The sequence below is a fragment of the Vanessa tameamea genome, chromosome 26 (genome assembly GCF_037043105.1).
Source record: "Vanessa tameamea isolate UH-Manoa-2023 chromosome 26, ilVanTame1 primary haplotype, whole genome shotgun sequence".
NCBI classification, from domain to species: domain Eukaryota; kingdom Metazoa; phylum Arthropoda; class Insecta; order Lepidoptera; family Nymphalidae; genus Vanessa; species Vanessa tameamea.
Window position 1 is genome coordinate 7,702,929 of NC_087334.1, and position 27,656 is coordinate 7,730,584.

A 27,656-nucleotide genomic window follows, 5' to 3' on the forward strand; every position below is an offset into this window, starting at 1 on the left:
CTATATAAGTATAGGCGAGTATCATTGTTTCAACGAACATTACAAAGCAGGTAGATTGTATTTGTACATTCCTTTTCCCTAGTGATCTGTTACACTTAAATGTCCTCTGCAGTGTTAAAATATATATAAAATCGTTATGAGTGGGTATATGGTGAACTCTATAAATAACCTTTTGTTTATTTTAATAAAATTATATTAATAAATCAAATTGTCTTTTATTTTATCGCAACATTATCAAATCGCACACTTGCACATTGCATAGTCTATTAATTAGGACGATGTAAATATTTTCATATGTGTTGCCATGGCATTAAAATTATGATAAAAATGACATGAAATCCAATATATTTAGTCAAGAGCTTGTCCAAATTCAGCTTTTACCTTCAGTCACAGCAGAGGCTCATTGGTTTTAGACATATTTTTTTTAATTAAATGAAAAAAATCTATTCTGTCATGTCTCATTCTTGGCAGTCTTAGCTCTAGAGTTTTTAAGAAAGGTTTCCCGTAGAGCTGAAGGCGAGTAAAACGCCTTTGGATAGGATCTATGATTCACGTGTTCTAACCACTGGATCATTTAAGCTTTTTTTATTATTGAATTACAATTTAAGTAATTAACAGATGAAGTAAACTTATATTACATAAATTATAAGGAAATCAAAAGAAAACAACAGATTTAGTTTCAAAATAACGTAAGTTTATTACATGTAATGAAATAAAAATATACTATAAACTTTTATTAACAATAAAAGTTTATAGTATATTTCACGTATAACTGATTTCACATCTGCGGCCATAGAAATTCTTATCCCATCAAATTAATTTGGTACGCTATCATTAGTTTAACATGGATCAATGACAAGGAACAGTAGTGACGCGACGTATATCGATGAAATAATCCCAACGAAAATGATTGAATCGCTTCACTATTGCTACGGCCAACATTTTCAAATGTTCTTTTTTCAAATTCCTGACATTACAATGACGTTTATAAACAATAAAAAAAAAAACAAAATAGTCAACAGGTAAAACACGTCTTAATGGAAGTCCATTTGAAAATCTTCGCCTCGAATTCATACAAATACTTCAATACCAGGGCGATGTAATCTAAATGTGGATCGAACCCGAAAGCTGGGTGGACTCGTGAAAGCTCGAAAGTATCTACCAAAAACTTTAAAATGAAAAAAAAAGACATCCATCAACCCAACTTCTATACAACTAAGAAATTTAACTTTTTATCTCCTTATACCAAAATATATTATTATGGCTTGAGTTATCATTTCGAAGATACATATATGTCTATATTATTAATATAATTTTTTTTTCATGTTATATTCTATACGTAACCTAAACTTACCTATTAAGACTATTGCAACACTTTTAGGATCGCAAAATGTCATATTTAGAGATCTGTGTCATATTCGTTTTTGTAATGTTCTTCTTGACAGATAACTTATAAAAGTTCATTCCGATTAATTATAGCTTAGTGCTAAAAGGACCAATGTCAATAACCTTTAATTTTGATAATCAGTATAGAAACAGTGAACAGAAGTTGGCTGTTCTATATAACATATGCCTTTTTGTGTAATATTGTTGGTATTAGTGATGTTAAGTTTACGCCGTATTAGTAAAAAAAAAAAAATTAAATGATATGATATGAAATGGCAAAAGATGGTTAACATTTCACTCAAAAACCTTTGACCATTCTAGCACCAGACCACAGAATTTAATTTAAACCGAAATATTTATCTGCGAAGAAGATTATTTTAAGTTGATTCGATAAAATACGAAATCAAAAAGAACATTACAAACATGTCCAAAACTCATCGGCAGGACAAAAATCGTTGTTGCCTAACGAGTCATCAAACATTAAAAAAAAAAAGAAAAAAATGCTAAGTATTTGGTAAAGCCGGCAAATATATGCGCTAGAAAAATATCATCAAACATCGCCTTCTATAAGACCGTGACCGAGTGAAAAGCGAAAGCGATATTATATTAAGTTACGGCCACACCTGTGCGAACAAGCGAGCGTAATACAAAAAACAAAGAATTTGCAATCGCTTTAAGTTTAAGCTATAATCAGTTTCACTTTGTATAATATTGTATTTCAGTTCTACAGATTTCTTCATTACTTTCAAATTAAAAACATTATCTTCAATTTTTCATACAAGAGGTATCACACAGAACGATACGCAGTGATGTAGCTAGTACATATTTTGCTGCGGAAAAAAGTAACTTGTACAATATTTTAAAGAAAAAAAAAACTGTTTTTGATTTAGCGTCTGTTGGCGTGGTAAAAAATTGATATTTTTTGCAAACAATATAAAAGGCAACATTGAAAATTGAATATAAATTGTGCTAAAGCAGAGTACTATTAAAACAAAAATTACACTAAGAACCATTAACAATTGTATTTCTCAACCTCTATATTGACAAATTTACGAAAATATTCCTTTATTGATGAAAGGATATCGGATCACAGTACGAGATGTATATCAGTAGATTGTAGACATAACTGTCACTGTCAAATCTCAAAGTGTTGCCATTCGAAAAATAAACTACACTATGGTAGTCACGTGTGAGGGAGACGGACAGAGAATATAGACATTGACACGTTTATTTAAAAATTAACACTATAATAAAAAAAATATTAAATACCTATGAGATATAAAGTGATGACTTTAGTCCGACAACGGGCTTTTCGATTTAAGTTGGTTTATGCTATGGGGACAGATTAAAAAGATATTTACAAAAATCTACCATGCTCACTCACATCCTTCGTGCTGCCAGTATAATGTTAAATAGTGTAAAATATTTCATTAGCAATAATTGTTATCTTAAAATTCGAGAAGTTATTTATAATAAGCATTTAGTTTCTTAATCAGGAATTATAGAGACCATAGCTCTGAAGCATAGACAATGCACATTCTCGAATTACACAGATTATAAATGTATTCTTATTACACAGACCCTACTAAAAATTTCGATCGTATTCCTCTCGAACTCATTTCGAACTACTCGAATCGATAATAACATCAATTTGAACACCTTTCTTGACATATTAACGCTAATACTAAGCGTAACTTACAAGACACACGTCATCAACCAAGTCGACAAACAAGACAAACCCGACTATGTTTAAACATTTAATATATTCTTATATATAAAGACGGATATTTAATAGTTATAACATTAATAATTTTGTAATTTATATTCTATATCAAATGAATTTTCACAATGTTTCATTCGAAATAAAACATTGGTAAAGACTTCTTAATTTAACCGAGTAATATGAAAATTAAAGTATTGTTATATTGTTATTGCAAGTGCAAAAAATCTTATGTAAATATATATATAATTAATGTGAGATTAGAAAAATTGATTACTAAGGAATTACGGCTAAAGGAAAACCTTTAAATCTTGGTTAGAGTTCTTTTGAATGTTAAATTGGCAAAGAAACATATCAGTGTATAACTGATTAAGTGCTAAAAAATGTTTCTATTTTAGTAGGCCACCTGATAGTGAGTGGGGACCACCATCCATAGACAATGATGCTGTAAGAAGAATTAACCATTCCTTACATCACCCATGCTCCACCTAACTTGAGAGCGAAGATGCTATGTCCCTTGTGCCTGTAATGTAATATCGACAATTCCTTTTGTTGCCATGGTAACCAATGTCAGATGATACTTTTAAAAGATCACAATCATAGATTAAAAAACATTAACATACGACCTTTTGAACTAACAATAATTATTAAGACATCCGTTGTATATTCGATTAAAATGAAGTTTAAATATCGCTTATTACATAATATAATCAAAAAATCTTATCTAAAGTTAGTTAAATTATTGTTATTTATCAAAAGTCTAAACATGAAAGTATCAAATTATATGATTAGTTTTAAATTTTTTATATAATAATTAAATAATAGTCGGGTAAAATGTTGAATTACGGAGGGTGGTTTGATTAACATTATTTTTTTGTCTATTCTCGGATAATGACTTGCGTCTGAATTCATAGACATAAACAATTTCATCGAGTAAACTTTTCTGACACACCAATTTCGAAATACAAATTACATTTATATTGAAGAATTTAAAGCGCTCTTATGTCCGCCGTCATCTGTCTGAGCAGTTTTCGATCTAGAATCCTAAAATTGGCATATTGTGGTCCATACATTATACAAATAATGAAATTAACGACTTGACAGCGAACACATTACACAGACTATATAATATATAACTGGCTTTACACTGTACGATTGGATACTTGCTGTGACGTGTTGTTTTTTTTTAACCATAGATTATATTACTACCTCGGTACTCAATATTCAATTACAACTAAAATTTAGTTTTAAAACTTATCGGTCTAATGTCAGAAGGTAAAAATGAATACTATCGATTAACTCATTTCTAAAGATATGTCCAAGGTTTATAAAAAGACGATTTTAAGAAAGCGTTGTCACCTTTTAAGTTTCTTTTTTTGTTTTTTAAATTATACTGTTTGAGGTAGTAAAACAACCTTTTACATCGGGCGCCCCGTTACAATTGAAACGATATTTTGTTAATCACAGATTACTTCACAATATGTATACAGATTTCAATTTGAGACTTTAAAATTTTCACACAAAGTTCAAAGTTACAAACATTCAACAGACGGATCTCGACTCTGAGCTTCGTCGACATCGATCACAAGAAACCGAGACACTACGCACAACCACATATAGAGGAGAAACGATCGTGACCGAAAAAACTACCCGATAATTTGGCATTCGACATGCGATCACGTCCGAAACGACCGAGATACGACAAAAGATTCCAGGGCGCCCCCCCCCCCCGTCGCAAGCAACACAGACGCTGAGAAAAAAACAACTATCGATCGAGTCCATTTCGATTCAGCGAACGAAATGCAATCGGCGGATGGTCACCTAGCACGCCACGCGACACGCACCTCGCGGCACAGTTCGTTATAACTCCATGTCGTGCGCCTCGTCGTCGCTGAACTCCGACATGGACGACTCGGTGTCGGACGCGGCGCCGTTGGCGCGCGCGCCCGCGCCCGCGCCCGTGATGGCGTCCTTCTCCAGCAGCGCCTCCTCCGTCGCGAAGCGCCGCACGTAGTCTGCGGACCGACCACGCACACGCTCTTACTCAGATCTGAGCCGGTATCGCCGTTTCTAGTTGTCTATTTGGTCTCGTTTCGTTGTTTAAACTTTTTTTATAATGTAACAATTATTGGAGACTCGAGTAGATCAATACGAATACGATACGAAGCAAAAATAAATATTGTTGTTATCTCATCTCGTAGGGGACCATGTTTCACAGTAAATTGGAACATTTAATTGGTATGTGATGGGCATTTATAAGGCTAGACTGACTAGAGTATGAGTCACTAACTTATATAAATGTAGTCATTCCCTGTTTTTAATTTTACACACAGACGACTATATAGTCCACCTACTGCTAAGCGACCACCTCCGCTTTAATCTTATAAATATTCACTGATATAACACTTCGAGATATAGTAACGATTCTCTTGAAATTCATGATCCTCAAAAGCAAAAGTGTCATAAACCTATACATTTAATTCTATTAAGTCATTATCCATTTAAGCCATAGCTCAGGAACTCAAATGATTGAGGTTTGAGAATCAATTGCCTAATTAATATTTACCCAGGCGGTTTTGCACTCAGCCCATAACCGTTGCCAGTGACCAATGGGCGGGCTGCGAGCAAAGCCGTATAAGTTTACACGAGACTTACCCGAGACCTTCTTTTTGTACTCCTCTGGTTTATGGAGGTACATGGCGGCTGCGTCACCATTCAGAGGATCGATGGGGTTCGGATACGTCAGTAGCTGCGGTAGAAACGACTCGAATATATTCGATAAATCTGAAATAAATATCAACAAATCAGTACAATGCAAGTATCATAATCACATTCGGATTGAACTTATAATTTCTAATCACAAGAAACTCACATTAACTAATAGGGATTTTAGCAGAATTTCTTTGCCATCTTCGTCACGCACACTAAGATAATGAAGTTAGTTCGTTTACTTTATTTCTTTTGTAGTGCGACATTCTATATAAATAATTAAGACTTCGATAGGGCTTCGACTGGAAAACTTGGCAACAGCTTCAATTTCATCGAAGGAGAGGAAATAAACAAGTCTTAGAGGTACACCATACCATTAGGAATTATTAGGCTATTATGTACTGCACTCAGTTCTTGATTAACATTGTATAATTATTTGTATTATAACGTAACTATTCCAATACTTAGTTAACGTATGACTTTAATCTTACTTCCATTGATAAACACCTCGATAACATTCAGAACGCCATTTGTTCATGAATTTATAATAAACACCATAGTTTATTCAAGATCTCGACCAGTGATATCACGTCAATTTAGTCAAAGACATATTATTATTAATTGTTAATTTTAAAATATAGGCGGTTGGGCAAATAGGCCAACAAAGGAGTTGGTGAAGTGGTCCATCACCGCCCATAGACATGGCGCTGTTAGAAATATTAACCATTCATTGCATCACCAATATGGCACCAACCTTGGGAGCTAAGATGCTATGCCCTTTTTTCTTGTACATTGGCTCACTCACCATTCAAACCGGAACAACGATAGAACTGCTATGGTTTAAATAGGTGCCGTCTTCAGTTAAATCTTTGATCGATTATAATCCCAAAATAAAAATACACATTTTGATCGACTTATTCCAGTTTTCAGAGTTACAATGTTATTTGTTATCATTATTCACGTACAAGCAGATGTTATCTTAAGCCAGGATTACATAACATCTTAAATTTTATGGTTGGCGTCACATCTAAGGTGTAAAAATTGGTATATACTAGTATCAATGCTATTATCTATGGGCGATATTTGCTCATTTGTTTCGCACATACAATAAAAATAAGAAAGAAATACATGTCTATCTTTTAAGCTACGGCTACATTTGTTGAGCTTACTGCAACTTACAACAACCGAGGCCAGAGATTCCAGTTGACCAAGCAGGTGTGTATGATCGTTAACTATGCTTACCGTAAAGAGCTGTCCAAGCTTGGTTGATGACATCCAGACATACAGTGCCGGAAACTTCATCGATGTTGGGGTGGTAGACTTTGTTCATAAAGCCGATGGACGGTGACTTGAAAGGGTAGTGGTCGGGCAAGTGCACGCGAACGCGCCACACGCCACCTTCGTACGGAGCTGGAATCAATTAGAAAAATATGTCATAACTTAACATTAGAGAAAATTTCTCAACAGTACCGGGAATAGATATTTGTCGGAATATTCAAATAGTCCAACAGCCTCGTTGATCTAGTGGCTAGCTTATTAATCAACAGACCACAAAGTCGAAAATCGGTTGAAAAAACAACGTTGAAGAGAAATTCAAATCAGTAGGGGGGGAGCCGAATCTGTAATTAGGCAGTGGTTAGATTCCCGTGACACGGAATGCACGATAAGCACTTGGTCCTGCACCTGAACTCTTTCCGGTCGGGTCGGATTTTTCCATTGGAATACGAAAACGAATGAACAGAGTACACTTGGATTACATGTATAATTTATTCCGCGCATTTGGCCAGTCCCAAATTCAGCCCAATGGCTTCGGAAATAGAAGTGATAAAGGGTTAGATCGATGTGTTAGTATCTCAAACAATTATAAAGATTACGTCATTAAACAACAGACTTATATTATTGAGTACTCAATGACCATGTCAGGAAAATGATAATATTATCTAAATATTCCATTAGTCAAGTCACTATTTATAAATTCATTAATTGAGTGGCATCTTATCAATAAGGATCTCCTTATTAAGTTATCAATAGAGGAATCTTTCCAGGCGTCTGTATATCTAGTGGTGTTTCATTGGATATAACACCAGATATTGCGATTACACGATGATTCATATCAGTTGTTTCATGATCTAGTATATTTATTTTGGTAGGATATACTTTGCATTTGTCTCTTCTTATAAATTATCCTTTATTATTGAAAGTTTATTTTTATATTTATGAAATTACAATGACATTTGATTTCATAAATATAAATAGGGGGGAAGGCTCTTCTCTTCAACTTTCAGTTAACGTGAGATTACGAAGCTTCTCTCTGTATCTCTTTCTTTTTATCTGTAGTTTCCACAAACATGAAACGTTATTATTCTGGTTTCTATATTTTATTAATCTTGGATAATTTAAGTAAAAGGTATGAAAATTGGTTTAATCTCCTATATAAAGGTTCATATGAGCTTTCCATGTTTAATTATAATCTATGTATTGATCTAAGAATTTTGTAGTGCCTTTTTTCTATATTAAGTTTATTTCAACGAACTCTTTTAAAACTTTTTTTATAATTATTGCACTTCAATATTGTATTATATTTAAAGATTAAAAAATCTTTTATAAACTAAGAATAACAGCGGTCCCAGAACGCTTCCCTATAGCGCAACAAATACTATTAATTTGAGTCATCTGTTTAGTATTTGAAATGTATGATCTGATGAGGTCTAAAACATTACTCCTCACACCATAAATATGTCATTTCTGTAGTAAACTTTAATGATTAACATGATCGAAAGCCTTAGTGATGTCCATAAATAAAGCGAAATATACCATAACATGATTTTTTATTGAATACTTATTATGTTACGATAACTGTCGATAGCGTGAATTATTTACGCCCGCGCTCTGAGCAGTCAGTGGATCAACCGCTTATTTAATTTAAATTTTCTATATTACAACACTAGTGACTTTTTAGTTGACTGCACACCTTGGGAATGAAATGATCGCCTCCAGGCTGTTTCAAATAACTAAAATATAATGATTATTGGATCTTACTGGTTCAAATATAGCCAAGTATTATTAATTCTACAATCTACTACAAAACTGAACAAACTCTTCATTCAATCTCTTCGTAAACAGATAATTATGATACTGTGCCGTAGAACTGTGTTTGTTAAACTTATACCCTGTACAAGAGAGCTTGATCTTTTTGACAGATGTAAATTTTTCTGTAAAAATATTTAAAAAAATACTTCTAATACAAAAGTTCCTAAAGATTCAAGCGTTATCCGAAAACTTTAAGATTTTTTCTGTTATATATTATTGCTTCAGAGTAAAATTTAAATAAAAACACTGAAAATACTTGTACAATGTTACATCGGTCGGACGGTAGGGACGCGAATAACAGGCAGTAACTGCTACAAATATCGATCACAAAAATACTTATTACAGATCATTATTAAGTTATTGTTACGAACGGGAGTCCTTTTGGTTGCTTTCCTGTTGGTTGGTCTCTTTAGCTGGTATAACTCTTTTTAGAAAAATAAGTAAAAAAAAGGGAATTCTAATTTCAATTACGCATTCCATCGTTCCATCGACTGTTATATATGTTATATTTTCTGTTTCCCATCACTAGCCCGTCTGTCAAAAGGGTCAAGCTAACTTGAACAGGGTATATTAAAGTTTATTCTATGTGTGACAGTTCGTTTTTCTTTATTACCAGTCTATGTCCGATTGTCCGAACAAATTAATTCGGATAATCGGTGTTCTACTGTATTAATATTAAAAAAAAAACACTTAATGATGCCAAATTTTAGAATGTTATGGTTAGTAAATCGGTGCGATTGTTTAGCTAAGGACAGTATGGGTTATGCTTGGAGTTTCTCTGGAGAATCTAGATAAAGATAAAGAAGACTACACTAAACGACAACACACAGAGACCTAGAAAGCCGAAGTGGAAACGAACCAGATGGAATAGACAATGGAGTAGAGACAGAGTCTTGGTACATTAAAAAAGATTGCTGATGAAAGCCGAAAAAGAAAAGAAACAGCCTGTCAATATCCCAATCTAGAGCTAGTCCTCCTCTCCCTATTGAGGAGAAGGTTTGGAGCTTTCTTAACACCGTTCCAATGTTAGTGGATATACATGCAGATTACCTCACGATATTTTCCTTCACATTATAAACAAAGATTAAGCATGCAAATTCAGTGGTGCTTGCCTACATCTAAACACTGGGCCATCTCGGCGCGTCGAAGCCGAAGATCATGCTCAACAACGTGCATTTGTCCAGTCGACAAACATTGGCGGATAATAATTATGAAATTTACTTAAATTTTTTGCCAATTCTTCTGGTTCTACTTACCGAACCGGCGTGACCTTCACATTTAATCAACAGTACTTTTATGAGCCTAATTTAATAAAGAATATTTTGATTTTAATTGATTTTATTAAATAACGTTTTATATTCACCGTATTATCTGAGTATTTGTCTTACTATGGAATTACTACTGATATTATTTTGTTTGTCAAAATCACCAACCAACGATGAAGGTTTATTTTGAAAGAGGTCATATTAAGGACCGCTGCCGCACCGCGTACCGGTACCTCCTCGGATTGTTTTTGTTCATCATGCGTGATGACATCCATTAATGATACTATGAAATTTAGCATAGATATACAAATAAACAACTTTGACATTGATTTGCGGGATATCATTGATCTGGAATAATCTATGGTATTTAATTAAGGATTCGTGTAATAATTATATAAATATCGGTGAAGTTTTAATTGGTACTTAGATAGTAAATTTAAAGTACATAGAAGAGATTTGATATTCAATATTTGTTTTACATTATTAATTTCGATCACAATAATATTTGTACCGTACATAAAAATACTTTTTTTTTTTTTAAATACTTTTAGTATTTTTCATGTTATTAAAAGAATGCACAATAGTTAATACTTTTGTGTGATAACAAAGAATAACGCGCAAGTATGACGAAAAAATAATAATATATTAAACATAGATCGACCATAGAGTACGTCCAATTGCTACACTTATTGCGTAATAATTTTCTTTATATTGTAATTGCAAATGAAATTATGATAACTATTACGATAGAGGTTAAAAGGTTAATAATAATTTTATTTACATCATTAATAATATTAAAGAAATCGCTTAAACGATACTTACGAAATGTATATAATGATATGTAGGTATTTAAAAACATATTAAAATTGACAAAAAATTCAAAGAATGTCTATAAACGTATAAGTTATGTACATGAATAATATACACGAAGCTCTATCACCAAGGAAAAAATTATTGCTATCTATACATACAATAAAATTGGAGTGTCTGTTTGTAATATTCAAAATAACCGCTTTTAACTAAATGCATATGTATGTATACACGGCACATATACCAAAATAACATTTTTTTACAATATTTGTCTGTCTGTTTGTTCCGGCTAATCTCTGAAACGGCTGGACTTATTTTGACGGGACTTTCACTGGCAGAAAGGTGATGTAATAAGGAGTAACTTAGGCTACTTTTATTTTAGAATTATATATAATATATATAAAAAAGTCACGCTGCAATGTCCAAAAACTGTCTTGTACCGCGCGCAGCCCTCGTGCTGCCGTCAAGTGGGCTACCACCCACCGACGACTTAACATCACAAAGCTGCCTAATTAAGAATTAATAAGCTATAATAAAGTTTGCGAACTGAACAAACTTTTTTGTTAAATTCAAACGCGTACGACGTCGCGGGCACAACTAGGTTGTAACAAAGACCGTAATTGGACGAAAATTCATTCTTGTTAATAAAAACCAATAGAGAATTAACCAAAACCAATAATCTATTAAAATGGAATACAGGCAACCGACCCATTATTTGTAGTTGCATGGTCAAACAATTATATTTCATCCTTCATTTCCCTTCCAGGTAGTCGCCTACTAGTAGTAGTAGTTCGGTTATATTTTCTACGATATCATGTGGCCGATTTAAGTTGTCCGATACTTTCAATACTGTGTCTGCGGTTTCATCCACTTTAAAATATATCCTATCTTTCTACTGGATAACGTTATTTTGTAACGATAGAAGAGCCATTAAAACGGTTCTGTGATTTATCATTATCGATTCTAACAAAAAAATATTCATCAAAATTAAATAGGATCAAACTGGTAGAATCAAAGTAAAGGGTATACTCACAGTTTGATCCCAAACTAAAAAAGAAGTATTGAATGACGGAGATCTAACATATAAGATGTTCTCTTCCTGTTTTTGAAGTTGGACAACAAATAAATTAATCTTTCCTCTCTTTTCAATAACCGGCCACGCCAGCCAATCGATCTCAAGGGAGACTATCCAAGTACGCAGGATTTATTAGCTGTATATGTCCTGCATACTTGACTGATCACAAGTGTGTGTGCAAACACAGGTGCCATCTCTGTACTCTCACTTTCACAAGCCGATACGATCGAAAAGAGTTCAGGCTTAAGACCAACAGCTTTAAGTCTTTTCAGAGACAAGGGAGTCTACGCATTTCATACTTTTAGACTCCGGGCTGTTACCGAAAAGTTTTCGATAGAAAAATTCAATAACTTTTCAATCGGCCCGGTCTGAACTCGCGACATCAGGTTCTACTGCATTACCTTATCTAGTTAGCTACTAGAACAGCGAGGCATTCAATTGTGGAGGATTATAGTATTTTTAACATCATGCTACGACCCCATGGAAGAATTCACGTCTACCACGAGTAAAACCACACGCAACAGTTGGATATTAATATAGAACATAAGCCTGGGGCGAATTCTACTGCCAGTTAACCGTTACATTCTATTAACAAAAAGATTCCATTGCGGTTGTTGAAATTGGACCAGGAATGTACCGTTATATTTAGTAGAATTGGCCCTTAGTAGCGTATAATACTTCAGGAAGATATTTTGAAATGATTAGGTCATCCCCTAATCTGGGTTGGATCCGAAGCCAAATAAAACACAAATATATAGTCTGACAATATGAACAATAAATAACATCAACCCTGACCGTGACTGTTGCGTTTTTCCACCGATTATTGTACTGACTTTTTACTATAATGACACCATATATATTTTGCCATAAATATAAGATTACATAGAAGATTAGTAGATTACATAGATTATAAAAAGCATAGAGATAGTATCGGTTGACTATTATAGAGAACTAAATTATTCTTGCTTCGCACAGGTAGTTCTAATGTAAGGTACTCTATGACCCCTGACAAAGTGTATCCAGAATTTCGTGATTAGTTAAGACTTGATACCATAATAGTCGATTGGAACGAAACAAAATGTCAAGCGATTTTCAGAACGATGTTAAGCGATATAGTAGTACTCCAATAAACTAAGTAATATTTTCATACACCAAAAATTTGAAAACGATAATTCAAAGACTACCGTTTTAGCGTCCCTCTCGCTCTCCCCGCGAAAACGAGACATAGCTAAGCAGCGAAGTAGATAAGTGCAAGCGAGATAGATAGATAGATATATATATATATATATGACTTAAATCTCCATACTCGATAACACTGAGCAATATGGAATATATGGAGCAAATGGAAGCAATATAAATTTAACCCAAAACAATGTCAATGTCATATTTATAGAAATTGTTGTAGATTGCTTCCCAAATTGCTAAAAGCAGATCCATAGGTTTTACAGTGTTGCCGAAGAAAAAAAAAGACTATGTAAAATCTTCCTTACATGGGCAATTTTGTTCACAGTGTTATTATAAATATGTTGAAACCGCAATATTATAGAATTACAATTTAGTCGAAATTCATTTGTAAAATAAACAAGATAAATTATGTTATACTCACTGCCAGGAGGTCCGAAGAATTTCACGCAGAACTCGTTCAGACCCCCGAGTATTGTTACCTCATGTTTACTTTCGATACTAATTTAATTTTTGTAAGGAATTCATTATTACAAAATAAAAAAAATTATCACAGAAAGTAATTTGTCATCACCAAAGACATTGGTGGTGTAAGAAAAATTAACCATTCCTTGCATCGCAAATGTGCCTTAAACCTTGGGAACTGAGATGTTATGTCCCTAGTGCCTGTAGTTACACCAACTCAATCACCCTTCTAACCGGTCCAATATCCAGAATAAGTATTGCTGTTTGGCGATGGAATGTATGATGAGTGGGTGGTACCTACCCAGACAGGCTTGCGCAAAGCCTTATCACCAAATATATAAATTTTAGTAATAGTAGGAATATTGAAATTTTAAACTAGTATAGCCAAGGGGATGTGGGGTTTGCAGGTGTTAGGTACACCACATTACATTCCTTGTCTGTATCTCTTATGATATGTATTCATACAAAAATTTAATTATGACATATAAGTTTAACAAACAAACACATAAACAAACTCACTTCGCAATTATAATATTAGCTAAATAAATTATATATATATATATTAACATGCAAGCAAGTCAAAAATAAAATCAATTAAAATAATAAAAAGACACCGAAGACTCAGACAACATGTCTGTCGATATTATCATATGTAAAAAAATTACATACATATGTTTATATCTCTCAATGTAATTTCATAATTTAAATGTAATATTATCAATATGAGTTATGATAAGATGTCTTATCAATATATATACAATGAGTTGACAAACTGTGGGAAATTATATAGCCTATAAAAGGACAAATTCTATGAGTACAACTCGCAATATAAAATATAACAAAAATATAACAAGAACAAAAAAAAACTACTACTAATTCTGTAAAAGATATTGAAATGCTTTAGCTATTTGCATAAATCACATTAAATTTGAATTTGGAAATATTTTTGCTTTTTTATTTAATATAATAATTGCCATGCTTTTCATTTAATATATAAACTTTTATTTACTAAAAATTATTTAAACATGGGACTAAAATAAATATTTTAAGAGCATGGATATTTGGAGATAAGAATTCTAGCAACATTTCTCACAATGACCATTCACAATTTAAAATCTTTGTCACATTTGTGTATATTTATAAACCTTATTTCTTTTGTTGTTATAAACAAAGGACTATATAATTCAATATATAGGTTAATTGCAGCTAATTCTGTGGTGGTTGCAACTAAACTAATTTAACAGGCATGTTAAATTTGTTAATAAAAATGAAGAATATTGCTATCCCCTTTATTTAAAGATTGTATACAACTCAACAGTCTTTAATGTTTATATATCATAAAGTTGCTATATATGTAGAAAGTAGGAGAAAATAATATCAATCTAGATATTTGAAAAGCAAGTCTAATTATCTACATGTTTTCAACTATTTAAGTGCAAATAATATATTTTCACACTTCCTATACAAATATATATATATGAGTCATACAAATATACAATGGTTGTCTACATTCTAGAATTATCTAACAACTAGCATAATCATAATATTTAAGTTATAAAAATGTTTTTTTTTTTTTTTGAATTAACAATGCATTTTATATATGTTTTAATAAGTGTTTTTTAAGTCAAGATACCATTAAAAAAATATTGATTACACTAGCTCTTGATGGATATATATTCAAGATTGTATAGACAATGAATTAATATTATAACATTTGTTTATCTATTATTTGAATTATGATGCTTAGCTATTTGTGTCTTGTGAAGATACTAGTATTTTGGCAGGATACCAAAACCACCATGAACTTTATTTTGTCTCCTACAAATTGAATATTTATTTCACGTAATTGTCGTATTTTTTTTCTGTCGACATGACGTCATAAATACATAAACAATAGAACAATTATCATAATTAATCTATGCATTGTAGTATTAAAAAAAAAACAAATAAAAGCTAGCTATTGATTATTATATCATATCAATAGTTTATTCTCTGAGAAAAATTAACGTATACTCCATTAAAGTTAATAGCAACAGTGAAAAAAATGCGCAATCAAGACCGTGGCCTACATACATATTACGAAATATTACAATCTAAATACACGGAAGAACACCGTTCGCTAACGTATCATACTTTATCTACCTGCTATATACGTATATAGACTTATGGACCCACACTAAGCGCCATAGATGATAAGCCCTTCAAAACATATTTCTAAAATAAAAATATAACTATCGTAAATGATTTCAATGGATAACGGTAAAGTCTATTCAGTTTAACGTTAATACACAAATAGCCTATATCGATTTTGTATTGAATCGTGACAATCAGCTGATGGCCCTTCAGCTACCTACTTATTTACATGGAGGCCCAACGCAGTGACTGCTTTGTATGGAAGATAACAAAGGATACAGTTTTATGACGTCCGTGTCCATCCGACGTTTCCCAGCGCTCGGTGACGACATCTTCGTGATCTATTTCAAATAAATCACTGTATCGAACACGAACACTAGCACAAACCCACACTCGACGCAGCGAGATAAAATTTTCGTCCACCAGCAGCAGTCAGAAAAATAACATTGTAGAAAAACAATGGACACATACCATAGACTAAAATTTCGAAGGTGATGTGTAATGAAAGCTGTCTTGCCCTATTAAAATAAAATATATGACAATATTTTTTAAACTATACTAAAAGTAACAATTTTTAAGAATAAAATATTTTATGACGCCTTTGTATATTATTTTTCTGGTTTTTGGATTTAATGAATTTAAATTCATAAATTCAATATTTTTAAAGTTAACCAAAAAAATGTCTTTCACGTGCAATATACATCTTATATCTTAATGGTACGCCCCGATGTTATTTAAAACAAAATAGTTGTGATTTTGTATTAAAACTATTTTCAAAAGCTTATTGTAATTTTCAGGATCCATAGATTTTTAATGACCACAAGCAAACTCCATTAGGAAAATATTATGCGTCAAAATAAAAAAATCTCTTATTTTGTCTACGCCCTATAGTCTAAAACTTCGCGTGTGTGACCCGTGGAACATTATTTATAATATGATCTAATTATAGATTTATTTCGCGTATCGAAGTCAAAAGTTAGTTAGAAAAGTGTGCGTGTGTGTAGTGACTCGGTATCAGTGCACAACGATTGTAAAAACATGTGTTTCGATGTGAATATAACTTGGTGAATAACATTACCAATACCAAAGGATACATGTCAACAAATTGCAATTATTTCTAGTAGCGGCCGCAGGAGTGTTGTTTGATTGTGGGAGGAATTTAAGGGAACTTTGTCGGTTATTGTAAATTGAATGTATGAGTCCGCAATCGGTGATATCGACAGTGTAATGAACTTAACTTTACTTCCGGTGTTTTCGTGATGGTGTATCGTGATTAGTATTGTGTGATAATACGGCGGGATGGCGAACCCTACGATCGGGGTATCGTTTGACCAAAATGACATGACCAGGTAAATATTGAACGCTACTTGTTATCTTATAAGAAGCAAGTGATCCATAGTTATATTTACCTAATATTTATGGATTATTATCATAAGCAAATATCATATTTATATATTACAACAAAAACATAATTACAATACTTGCATTTTTTAATATATTTATTTCATTAATAAAGAACAGATTTTTAAAGAAATGGTTATATAATACAGAAGTGACTGAAATAATTATATTTGAGTCACAAAAGCTATACAATAATTCAATTATGTTTATTAGATAAAAGTAAAACTAGATTTAATATTTATTTTATGTGTTTTATTTTTTAGTGTACAATTTTTATTTATACATTGTATACTAATAATGTATAAAACTAAAATCATGTTTTGTTACTTATTAAGTCAAAATAGACAACATGTTTGGCTGAAACGGGACACCTGGTACCTCTATTAGGACCATCGTTGACCCTACTAAAATGTCTGGGGTCCTTATCACTTTATGATTATAAGAAAGAAATAGATATATATTTAGACCAGTTATTGGTTTAGTTTAGAGATTATGAGATGTAAGATGTTGACAATAATAAATTATATATTATATTGTTTTTTAATTAATAACATAGCCTTTATATTGATATTAATTGTTATTTATTGATGACTTTTTTTTTTTTTGGCTATAAGTACTCTTTGTCTTCTTTGATTTGAGAAAAACATATGTGATTATGCTTTTCTATAAAATCTGTATTTAAAAGTCAGAAAACAACTTAAAGAATGATCAGTACCAATACACTTTATTTATCATATAACCAGCACATTAAAAATAATTAATTTGTACCTAATCCCTAGTTAGGTAAGGGACATATTCCTATAAATCTTTCACAAGTTTCAAAAACAAGAATCAAAATTAATTAATGTGTGTTCATTAAAATTTTAAATATTTTTGTAAATTATGTAGTTGTATTAATCTGAAAGAGATTATTAACTGAAATGATGACACAAGAACAAACTTGGGTCGCTTAACATTCTTGCCTACTGTATTCCTTATATAATAATTCTTGTATATTAGAAAATAGTTAAGTTATTAATTGATTTAAAAAAAAGAATAAAATTAAAGTAAATTCTTAGTTTATTGGTTTTTTAATTGTGCCAACCAAGTATACATTATTGGAGGGTCCAAACCTTCTTCTCAAAAGGTAGAGGTGTCCCAGCAGTGGGACATACAGGCTGTTACTCTATTTTAATATGATAATTATCTTATTTATAAAGTTTATTTATATATGTATTATCATTGTATATTAACTATCAGACTCAATAAAATGGGAGTAAAGATAAACACGGCTTAGATTAACATATTCCACATGAATGGTTCTGCTGTATATACAACAAATAGTTCTCGATTAATAAATCATTATTAATAATTCAATACAATTCCATCTAAATACAATGTATTTCCACTTTAGTTTAACTTTCAAAATTTTGATAACGATATTAAAAGCATAATTGTTTCACTAATACGTTATAAATACCAGATTCTTCAAGACATCGACCAATGATATAAAGTCATTTCAATCTATAAAGTGGCTTATTTGTCTGTATTCCTTCTGTGTTTTTAATAGGTTACAGTTGTGCTATGGTTTCAAAATCATCAAATTTGGTTAATATATCTCCATTTTATGCAAGTGAATGTATTAATCAAATATCAGTGTAGTTTGGCAGATTAGTTGACATCTTCTGTGCCTTGCCTTATGCTTATGACTATTTTGTCTAAAGGAAATACACTTTTTAAAAACAGATTTGTCATTCATATGATTAGCAATTTAAACCATACAATTTTTCCAGATATATATTCTGAATATATTTTACTGTTGCAATAATAATTATAATGTAGATTTTTTTTTTATAGTTATGTTTCAGTCTAATGATTTTCAGTAGCAGGCCTAATTCAGTTCAGTATATTTATGTCAAAAACAGTGCACTGTATAGTTTTATGGCTGCTCTAGTTTGCTGAGACAGGTTAACAGCGAGCTTAAATAAACAGTCATAAATTATCGTAACAAATAACAGTTTACATTTAATATTAATAAATTACTCAAACATTTTAGTATTAGTCATGTAGTTTATTTTTTATTACACTATATATATTGCTGTATTTTGAACTGAAATAATCATGAGCCAGTGTCAAACTTGCCAGTGGACAAAGACTAACTTAATCTTAGAACCGTCAGTTGAGAATGCATCAATGTTTTTGAGATGGGTGATAGTTATATTTCTGAAAGTGCCATAATTTATTTTTAAATCATTTCATGCTCAGCGGTAAAGAAATTGAATGGTGTATTCGAGGTAAATTTAATATGCTCAAAGCCTTCTCAAAAGAGTACAGTATATAACCGTGTCAAATTTAATTTATATATGCTTGTGTCATATAGATACTCCGCTTGCCTTGTATAGGATTGTACCTCGAAATCTTAAAATAATAGCATATAGTTTTATAATTTATCCTTCCACAGTTAATGGGCTATCTAATGCAATATTTTTCATAATTGCTGTTTTTGAAATCTACGCCCCCGACCACACATACTCCCCACTCTTATATAACATAGATTATAATATAGCTTTTAATTATAATATAGCTTTTAATTATAATATAGCTTTTAATTATAAAACTATACATTATTATATAATAGATAAAGCTGAAGAGTTTGTTTTTTTTTCTTTGAACGTGCTTATCCCGAAAACTGGGACCGTACAGTCCGATTTAAAAAAATATTTTACCGTTAGACAGTTAGTTGATTGAGGTAGGTACATTGTTAAGTTAATTATCTAGATATATATAACACACACGGGAGCAGTGACTTAACATGGATGAAACCGCGGGAGCAGCTAGTACGACGCAATCCGAAACAAATTGATAGGCGCGCGCGACGAGATTATTTAATGAAAGAAATGACCCGACCGACTAGGTTTTCAATGGTCCGTCAAAGCAGGATACGCTTCTGGACAGATAACTTAGCGGACGACCATATCACATTAGTAATAATAATATTTTCCGTACTTTCTATTTTTACCAGAAATTAATAAACACTTTTTTGTTATTTACTGTACATATTTATTTACTTGCTTACTTTTTTACTGTTGTTTTATTTTAATGCATTGACGTCACCCTTGGTGGCGGGAGGGTTTAATGACCAAAGAAAGGTATTAAGGAAAATTGTATATTACAGAATGTTTTAAAATATACAAAAATATTATGCAGAAGCGTCTTTATTGTATGTGTAACTATTTTCTAGACGAGTATATGTATTTACTTGCCCAATGTACCGACTACAAAACAGTACGATAATATTAAAATAAATCTTTCAGCTGGTACTTTGGCGGGCTGTCTCGTGCGGAGGCCACAAAGCTACTTCTCAATGAGACTGAAAGCGGAGTCTTCCTCGTCAGGGATTCCAAAACTATTCATGGAGATTACGTTTTGTGTGTCAGGTATGTGTTGAAAATATTTGAAACGTCAAAAAAATTTTTTTTTTTTCAATTTAATTTCTGGATATTATATTCTGCCTATTTTTTAGGTATATATATATATATATAGGTAGGTATTCAATGATTCCCAATCAAGAACGCTACTTAAACTGAGTTATTTACTATACGTTAAACAGCTTTAATTGTTTTATTTTACTGACAGCTCATTTTAGATGTTTGGGTAATTGAGTATATTCTTATTAACGTAACTTAAATATTCTTGAGATATTGTTTTGGTTTGTATATGTATAATGCGTTAATATATGTTTATAAATATGCTTTTTAGTCTAGTTGCCTAGCTAATAAGTCTGCAGATCCCGAAGTCTTGTGATCAAATCGATACTGTTAAGTTTTTGGGGTTTTTCCATTCTGGTTTTGAGCTTAAACTCCCACTGGTCAGATCGCCGTCCTATCGAATTATATGCTTAATAATATTTTAAAGTGTTGACTGATACACAAAGCACAGCCTACAACGATCGATCTAGTAAGATTTAAAATTTCTTATCGAACATAAGTGTAGTACTAAGAAAGGATTTTTCTAAATTCGTCCCATAAGCGTAAGAATTAATGGGGGTTGAAAGTATGTATGTAAGTGTGTCATTTTATAAAGTTAGACTTATATAAATCAATATATAGGCTTCTGTTTATGAGTAAAAGACAGCTTTATAAGCGTTTCTTAAAATGTATCCCCCAAAAGGGTGAAATTAGGGATGAAAATTTATATAGAAGTTCGCCTTTTTTTTTCAATATATGAACCATGGGAATCAGTATTACGGAGTTTAAGAAAGTAATAACAATGTTCCTACCCATCATTGAAATCAGGGTGAAATTAAGGATGAATGTTCATTACATGTATGTTAAAACTGTAACACTTTGAATTATAAAAATAAAGGGCAGTAGATTTCTGAATAATGTACGCGATGGGATAACTTATGGAGTAACTTGTAAAATCAATACTAGTATTGGTATGTTATGTAATCTTTAGTGTGATTGCCTCACAATTCATTAAAGAATATCCTTAAATGTTTACAGGGAAGATGATCGCGTGTCGCACTACATCATCAACCGCGTCATATCGGCGGACGGTACCACGAGGTTTAGGATTGGCAATCAGCTGTTCGCGGACATGCCGGCGCTATTGGCCTTCTATAGATTGCACTATTTAGACACGACGCCACTGGTACGGCCGCTGCCTCAAGCGACCGCTCAAGCAGCCCCGACAGCCCCACCTCATTTATACCACGTACTCGAGGTGGTGATCGCCAAATTTGATTTTGATGGCAGTGTGAGTATCACTTTGTACATATAGCTCTCAGTGTCGCCAGATCAAAAATATATATCAGACTTTATAATTAATAACTTAACAAAGTTATTTTAATAATACAGTTGAAAGTCGTTCAAAATAATTTAATAATATGCATTAAATTTAAAAAATCGAGTAGGTTTTTACAAGTGTTTCTGGATTTTAACTTTGTAGAGTAATATGAGTATTCACTGTTGTGTTCTTTATGGGTTACATCTTGACACAAGATTTAGATACCTTTACAGCCCTTGGCCTTGAAACTTGCCGTCAACTGCTTCCGCACGAAAACGAAAAAAAAAAAATTGTATGAGAATTGAATCAAAATAAAAAATAACAAAAACTGTAAATGATAAAATCATCTTAATCAGTGTCTTTCGGTACTGATGCTAACTATTTTTATACCTGTATTTTTTTTTTTTGCGAAGTGCTTTAAACACGTTTTTGTGTTTTAACACCTGTGGTTTCGAGTACAATAGAAAGATCTCACTAACTTTTGCCGTCTTCGGCCCGAACCTATTTGGCCTAAAGGTAAATCCCCGTTCAAAGCGTTGACGAGTACACAGAGGATTTCGTCTACAAGTGAAAAATCTCACCAACTTTTGCCGTCCTTAGTTCGAGCCCACTTAGCCTATAGACAAACCCCGTTAAAAGCGCGAAATCCGTAGTCAGTGTATAGTTTTATTAATTTTATTAACTCTATGAATTAATTTCGTGCATACAGCCAGTAGGTGAGTGGCCCAAAACCGTGACCCAATATTTTCAGTCAGCTATCTCTAATGGCCCAGTTTTCAACATGGCGGAAACGATCCCGAATGTTTTTACAGAAATAGATTCCCTTAACGATTAAACTGAGTGATGTGTCGATGACTAAATCATAAATCGCTGGCATTATTATAAATATAACTAGATGAGTTTGTTATATATTTCTAGGAATGCTAGATTTGGTGCTGTTTTTTTTTTTTTTAATTTGTATAATAGTCTGAACAATCATTTTATGTTCTTGCTATACGTTTCTGATAATGTCAGAATGTACATGCCCGTATAACTCTAGTAGTAAATTCTAGTGTTTCTTTTTGGTTAGTTTAAAGTAAGTAAGTTTTAATTATTGTATATGTACAATTTTATTTTTTACATTACATTAGAATCCTGTAAATTTCCCACTGCTGGTCTAAGGCCTCCTCTCCCTTTGAGGAGAAGGTTTTGAGCATATTCCACCACGCCGCTCCAATGCGGGTTGATGGAATACACATGTGGCAGAATTTCGTTGAAATTAGACACATGCAGGTTTCCTCGCGATGTTTTCCTTCACCGCCGAGCACGAGATGAATTATAAACTCAAATTAAGCACATGAAAATTCAGTGGTACCTTTCTGGGTTGAACCCGAAATCATCGATTAAGATGCACGCGTTCTAACCACTGGGCCATCTCGGCTATTTTATTATGATATAAATATTTTTCAAAGAATCTTTAATGGATGATGGATGAATGGCTTTAATGGATATTGAAATTTTTATTGTACCTATTTCAAGGAATGTTAACATATTAAAATCAATATTTATTTATGTTTATAATAGTTAATGAATAAGAAAAATATCAAGTTACCATCGTCGTGATATCAAAAGAATACGACTTGTTTTAGTCTAATCCAATGACAGGACGGGTTGAGGTAAACAAACACCATGACCTTGAATTGAAGCGATATCATTGGTCGAGATCTAAACTATGATGGATTCGCTTAAAAAATACTAATATTATATATCCGAAACTAACTCTGTCTATTAACTCTTCACGCTTCAACCTCAGAACCGATTTAAATGAAACATGACGTGGAGATATTTTGAGTACCAGGAAGGCTTTTTTTAATTAACGTCATAATATAATGTACTAATAAAATTATCTTTGTTTCTACAAACTTGTTATGATTATTTGTTGAATATTGATCCCTTTTATAATACATTTGTACAAATCAATTTATTATTTTTAAATTATTTGGCAAAGGTCAAATGTGTTTTAGATTTTACTCAAAAATGTACTTTTGACCGTTTAGCTTTAGACCCCAGATATATTCTAATGAACTGGCTACCCGTCCCGAGAATAGATGCAATATACATAGAGGTTCAAGATTACCTCTTGAATTACTCTGTTATTGTCTCTGTCTCTGTGTTGATAAAAGCCGAAAATTAAAAATTAAAATCCGTTGCGAAGTTAAGCGTACAGACGTCGAAAGGCGACTTCGTTTTATACTATGTAGAGATAAACGTACTGACGTAAATTTTGTAAAGGATATTGTACTTCAATCCTAAACGTCTGTTTTATAAAAAATGTTTTGTTTACCAAATCTCAATAAACGAAATCGACGGGCAATTGTTTAGTCTGGCGTTTTATAGATGTTCCTCGTTTCAGTATTAATCAAAGATAAGAGTTTTTTTTTTTTTTAATAATCTGTTCTTTTTATAATCTATTTTTGAACAAAAGCCATATTATTACCTTTTTAGATGTTACTTGTTGTTTGATTATCAGAAAAAAGTAATTACACACCAGATTAAAGGTAAGAAAAAAAGGAGGTGTCGTGGTAGACCTGGTTGGAATGACGTTGCTTTTGTTAAATATTATGTATTAAATAATAGGCACAGTTAAAAAAAATGTTATTAAAAAACTCGTGAGAAGTAAAATAACAATAAAACCGTATTTAAAAGAAAGAGACAGAGCGAAAGATCCCCTGGAGAGGATATTACGCCTTTTTCTTGCGTGACGACTTCTGCCAATTCACTCTTAGAGTAAGCTGCGTAAAAGGACTTCATTTCAAAACATTGTTTGTTTAAAAAATTTCGATTTCAAAATCGTCGACCAGTCGATGTTTATAAATCTCAAGCAGATATACTAAATTCAATTTTTGATATATTTAAAACTATACACTTAAACGATATTTTATATCTTCAGGATGCAGACGATCTTCCGTTCCGTCGTGGAGAGAAGCTGATGGTCATCAATCGCGATGAAGAGCAGTGGTGGACAGCCCGGAACGCTCAGGGCAGAACTGGCTCCATACCTGTTCCATACGTGCAGAGGGTATTCATTCATATTATATATAACATTTAGTAGACTTGTTGATACAAGTTATAGAAAACTGCTGAGTAAATTAATTTCCTTTTCTTTAATAAATGTTCAGAGAACTTTTCCACCTCATAGCTCTTCAATGCGTTGGTGATGAACAAACCTGTGTCAGACATGTGCAGGTTTCCTCACGATGTTTATCACCACTGCCCAGCAAGGGATGAATTATAAAACCAGTTCAAGCCCATAATTAGAAACAAATAAATGTTGCTTAGCATATTTGAGCCAATCATAAGTTAAGGGTATCTATTCTATCCGCTGAACAGTACTTTGATAAAACTTGGCTTTGATAAAATTTAGAATTGATTGTTATATTTTATTATTTCAGCTTCTAGATCCAGCCGGTATGCCATATCCACCTAATGAGGCAATTAACCAGTTCGGAGATCCACCCAGCCCACCTAACATAAAACAACCGCAGAAAGGAACTAACATGCAGGTACTGTACTTTAAAGCGTATTACCTTAGCTTCTCATGAGAACATTTTTGCTTTCATGGAAACAAAACGCGCGTTTAAATATTAAAGTCATTTTATGACATACTAAACAACAAATTATTTAAGAATAAAAGTTGCTTGCTCGTATTCGACTGAATGAGTTATGGACAATTGACCGTAACTTATTGTGCAAAATTTCAGCACCGGACAGCGCGTCTAATAGCTCAGCTATATTGTGCACTACTGGCAGTACTTGACAAATTTATCTTTATTTTTAATAAAACACAATTCCACTTAGTTAAGTTACTTATATCCACTTCACTTCCAAAAGTTCTATGACTTCACTTCTTTTTTTTTCCAACTTCCTCCTGTCACATCGAAATGTGTCCGGTCATCCAATAGGTCAGTCGAGCTCGATCGTGATTGGCCGCTTTTCAATCAGCCAACCACGATGCAACAGTGTTGCCATCTCTAAATCAGAATAACATAAAGAAAAATCATCACATTTGTTTGTTTTTCAGCGGACACTTCCAGCGCTGGCGCGTGTGAGACAGTCGAGGGTTCCCAACGCGTATGATAAGACAGCGCTTAAACTACAGGAGGGTGATATACTCAAGGTGACTGGAATTCGTTTTGTATTATTATGAAGGAGCTGATCATGAATGTCTTGACCGATTTCGATTAGGTTAGAAATTTTAGGCTTAAGCGGCTTTATATATAAATAAGCCAGGTCCAATGGTTAGGACGCGTGTATCTTGACCGATGGTTGAGGATTCAAACCCTGGCAACACTATCATATGCTAATTTTTTGTTAGGCATATAATTAAACAAAAGGTATACAAGTAATATTATATTCGGTGTCCATTTTGATCATGAAATGACAAAACACTTATCTTTTTTTTTTTCAGGTAACAAAAATGAACATAAACGGGCAATGGGAAGGCGAGCTGAACGGTAAAGTCGGTCACTTCCCCTTCACGTACGTGGAGTTCCTCGATGACGTGGCCAGCTAAACGTGTGACCAAATAATATCCCGCTAATTAATCGTGTTGCAAGTGTAATTTATAAAATAAATTATAAAAGTGGTTGAAAAGTGATCGAAGATATACATTTATTGTATAATATGACAGATTTTTTCGTGACTCGTGAGAATGTTACATATTTTTAATCTGTACACGATAAATAAAGGACATTTATTATGTATTACAGTAAGGTATTGTCACACTTCACTGCAGAATTATATTTAACTTCGTCACGGCAAATACAACCCGATTTCCTGCTAGTGAAATGTTTTTGTTTTGGTAATTTTTTAACGTGCAATCCGATCGCAGCGCCACCTACCGGGTCTAATCTAAACGATTCAAGTACCCACTTAAATACACACAAAAAATCATCAATCGGTCGAGTCATTCAGTAGGATTTATATATTATTATGATATATTTTTTGTTGTTATTATGCTTGAGATTTTTTTTTTAAATTAAAAGTTAACTATGGCAACACAAACATAACTAGAGAGTGTCTTATATTTATTTGTCAACTATTATTCAGTTTATAATTTTCGTAAGATTTTTTTACACAAACTAACTCAACATTTTAAATTTGTCTAACTAAATTGTTTGTATGTGTTTTTATTTATTGTGCAAATTGGACAATGTTCAAAGTTATATATGAAATGAATTGACTAATTGATTTTAGTGAAGTGTGATATATCTATACAAACCGTGCCCACCGATACGGGCTATGTTCAATGTATACCTGTTAAAATATACAGCTTTCTTCTATAACATTTGCTATTTCTTACGAAAACTTTTACACGCACAAAACGGCTATAATAATTAAATACAGCTATGAAATAATTTGCACATATTTTCTATAACTGTAATACTAAAGACCAATTTTCTATTTCTCTATGCTTTTATTAATCTGTACACATTATCACTACACCATAGACTAAGGACCAAACTTTTTTAAATATCTTTTTAGCTTTAACTTTCAAAATGTATTGCTCATGACTAATAGAAAATATATATCTCATCTATATATATATATATATATATCTTCTATGTATATTTTATAGCCGGGTCATTTACACTAAGTTTATTTTTTTTATATA

The 27,656-nt window shown here is 32.3% G+C and overlaps 2 protein-coding genes across 2 annotated transcripts; one reads left to right on the top strand and one right to left on the bottom strand.

Annotated features, from left to right (window-relative positions):
• Nucleotides 1-4,473: 4,473 nt before the first annotated feature.
• Nucleotides 4,474-16,325, bottom strand: LOC113398858 (ubiquitin-conjugating enzyme E2 H). The gene is made up of 5 exons (XM_064219184.1): nucleotides 16,115-16,325; nucleotides 13,662-13,738; nucleotides 7,058-7,225; nucleotides 5,762-5,890; nucleotides 4,474-5,121 (listed from the first exon to the last, which is right to left on the bottom strand). The coding sequence occupies exons 1-5, from the start codon at nucleotides 16,165-16,167 to the stop codon at nucleotides 4,967-4,969; spliced, it is 582 nt and encodes a 193-aa protein (XP_064075254.1). The 5' UTR covers nucleotides 16,168-16,325; the 3' UTR covers nucleotides 4,474-4,966.
• Nucleotides 16,326-16,697: 372 nt separating this feature from the next.
• LOC113398864 (adapter molecule Crk) lies at nucleotides 16,698-26,805 on the top strand. Its single transcript, XM_026637786.2, has 7 exons — nucleotides 16,698-17,184; nucleotides 20,530-20,652; nucleotides 21,721-21,973; nucleotides 24,933-25,061; nucleotides 25,435-25,545; nucleotides 26,064-26,159; nucleotides 26,451-26,805. The coding sequence occupies exons 1-7, from the start codon at nucleotides 17,135-17,137 to the stop codon at nucleotides 26,553-26,555; spliced, it is 867 nt and encodes a 288-aa protein (XP_026493571.1). The 5' UTR covers nucleotides 16,698-17,134; the 3' UTR covers nucleotides 26,556-26,805.
• The last annotated feature ends 851 nt before the right edge of the window (nucleotides 26,806-27,656 follow it).

What these genes read in the sequence shown, in the direction of transcription:
- LOC113398858 (XM_064219184.1), bottom strand. Translation starts at nt 16,167, where the DNA reads ATGTCGTCACCGAGCGCTGGGAAACGTCGGATGGACACGGACGTCATA. An exon ending in AGCTTGGACAGCTCTTTACG is followed by an intron (nt 5,891 to 7,057) that starts GTAAGCATAGTT and finishes TATTTATTTCAG; the next exon opens with ATTTATCGAATATATTCGAG. An exon ending in GTACAAAAAGAAGGTCTCGG is followed by an intron (nt 5,122 to 5,761) that starts GTAAGTCTCGTG and finishes GTCGGTCCGCAG; the next exon opens with ACTACGTGCGGCGCTTCGCG.
- LOC113398864 (XM_026637786.2), top strand. Translation starts at nt 17,135, where the DNA reads ATGGCGAACCCTACGATCGGGGTATCGTTTGACCAAAATGACATGACC. An exon ending in GATTACGTTTTGTGTGTCAG is followed by an intron (nt 20,653 to 21,720) that starts GTATGTGTTGAA and finishes AAATGTTTACAG; the next exon opens with GGAAGATGATCGCGTGTCGC. An exon ending in AGAAAGGAACTAACATGCAG is followed by an intron (nt 25,546 to 26,063) that starts GTACTGTACTTT and finishes TTTGTTTTTCAG; the next exon opens with CGGACACTTCCAGCGCTGGC.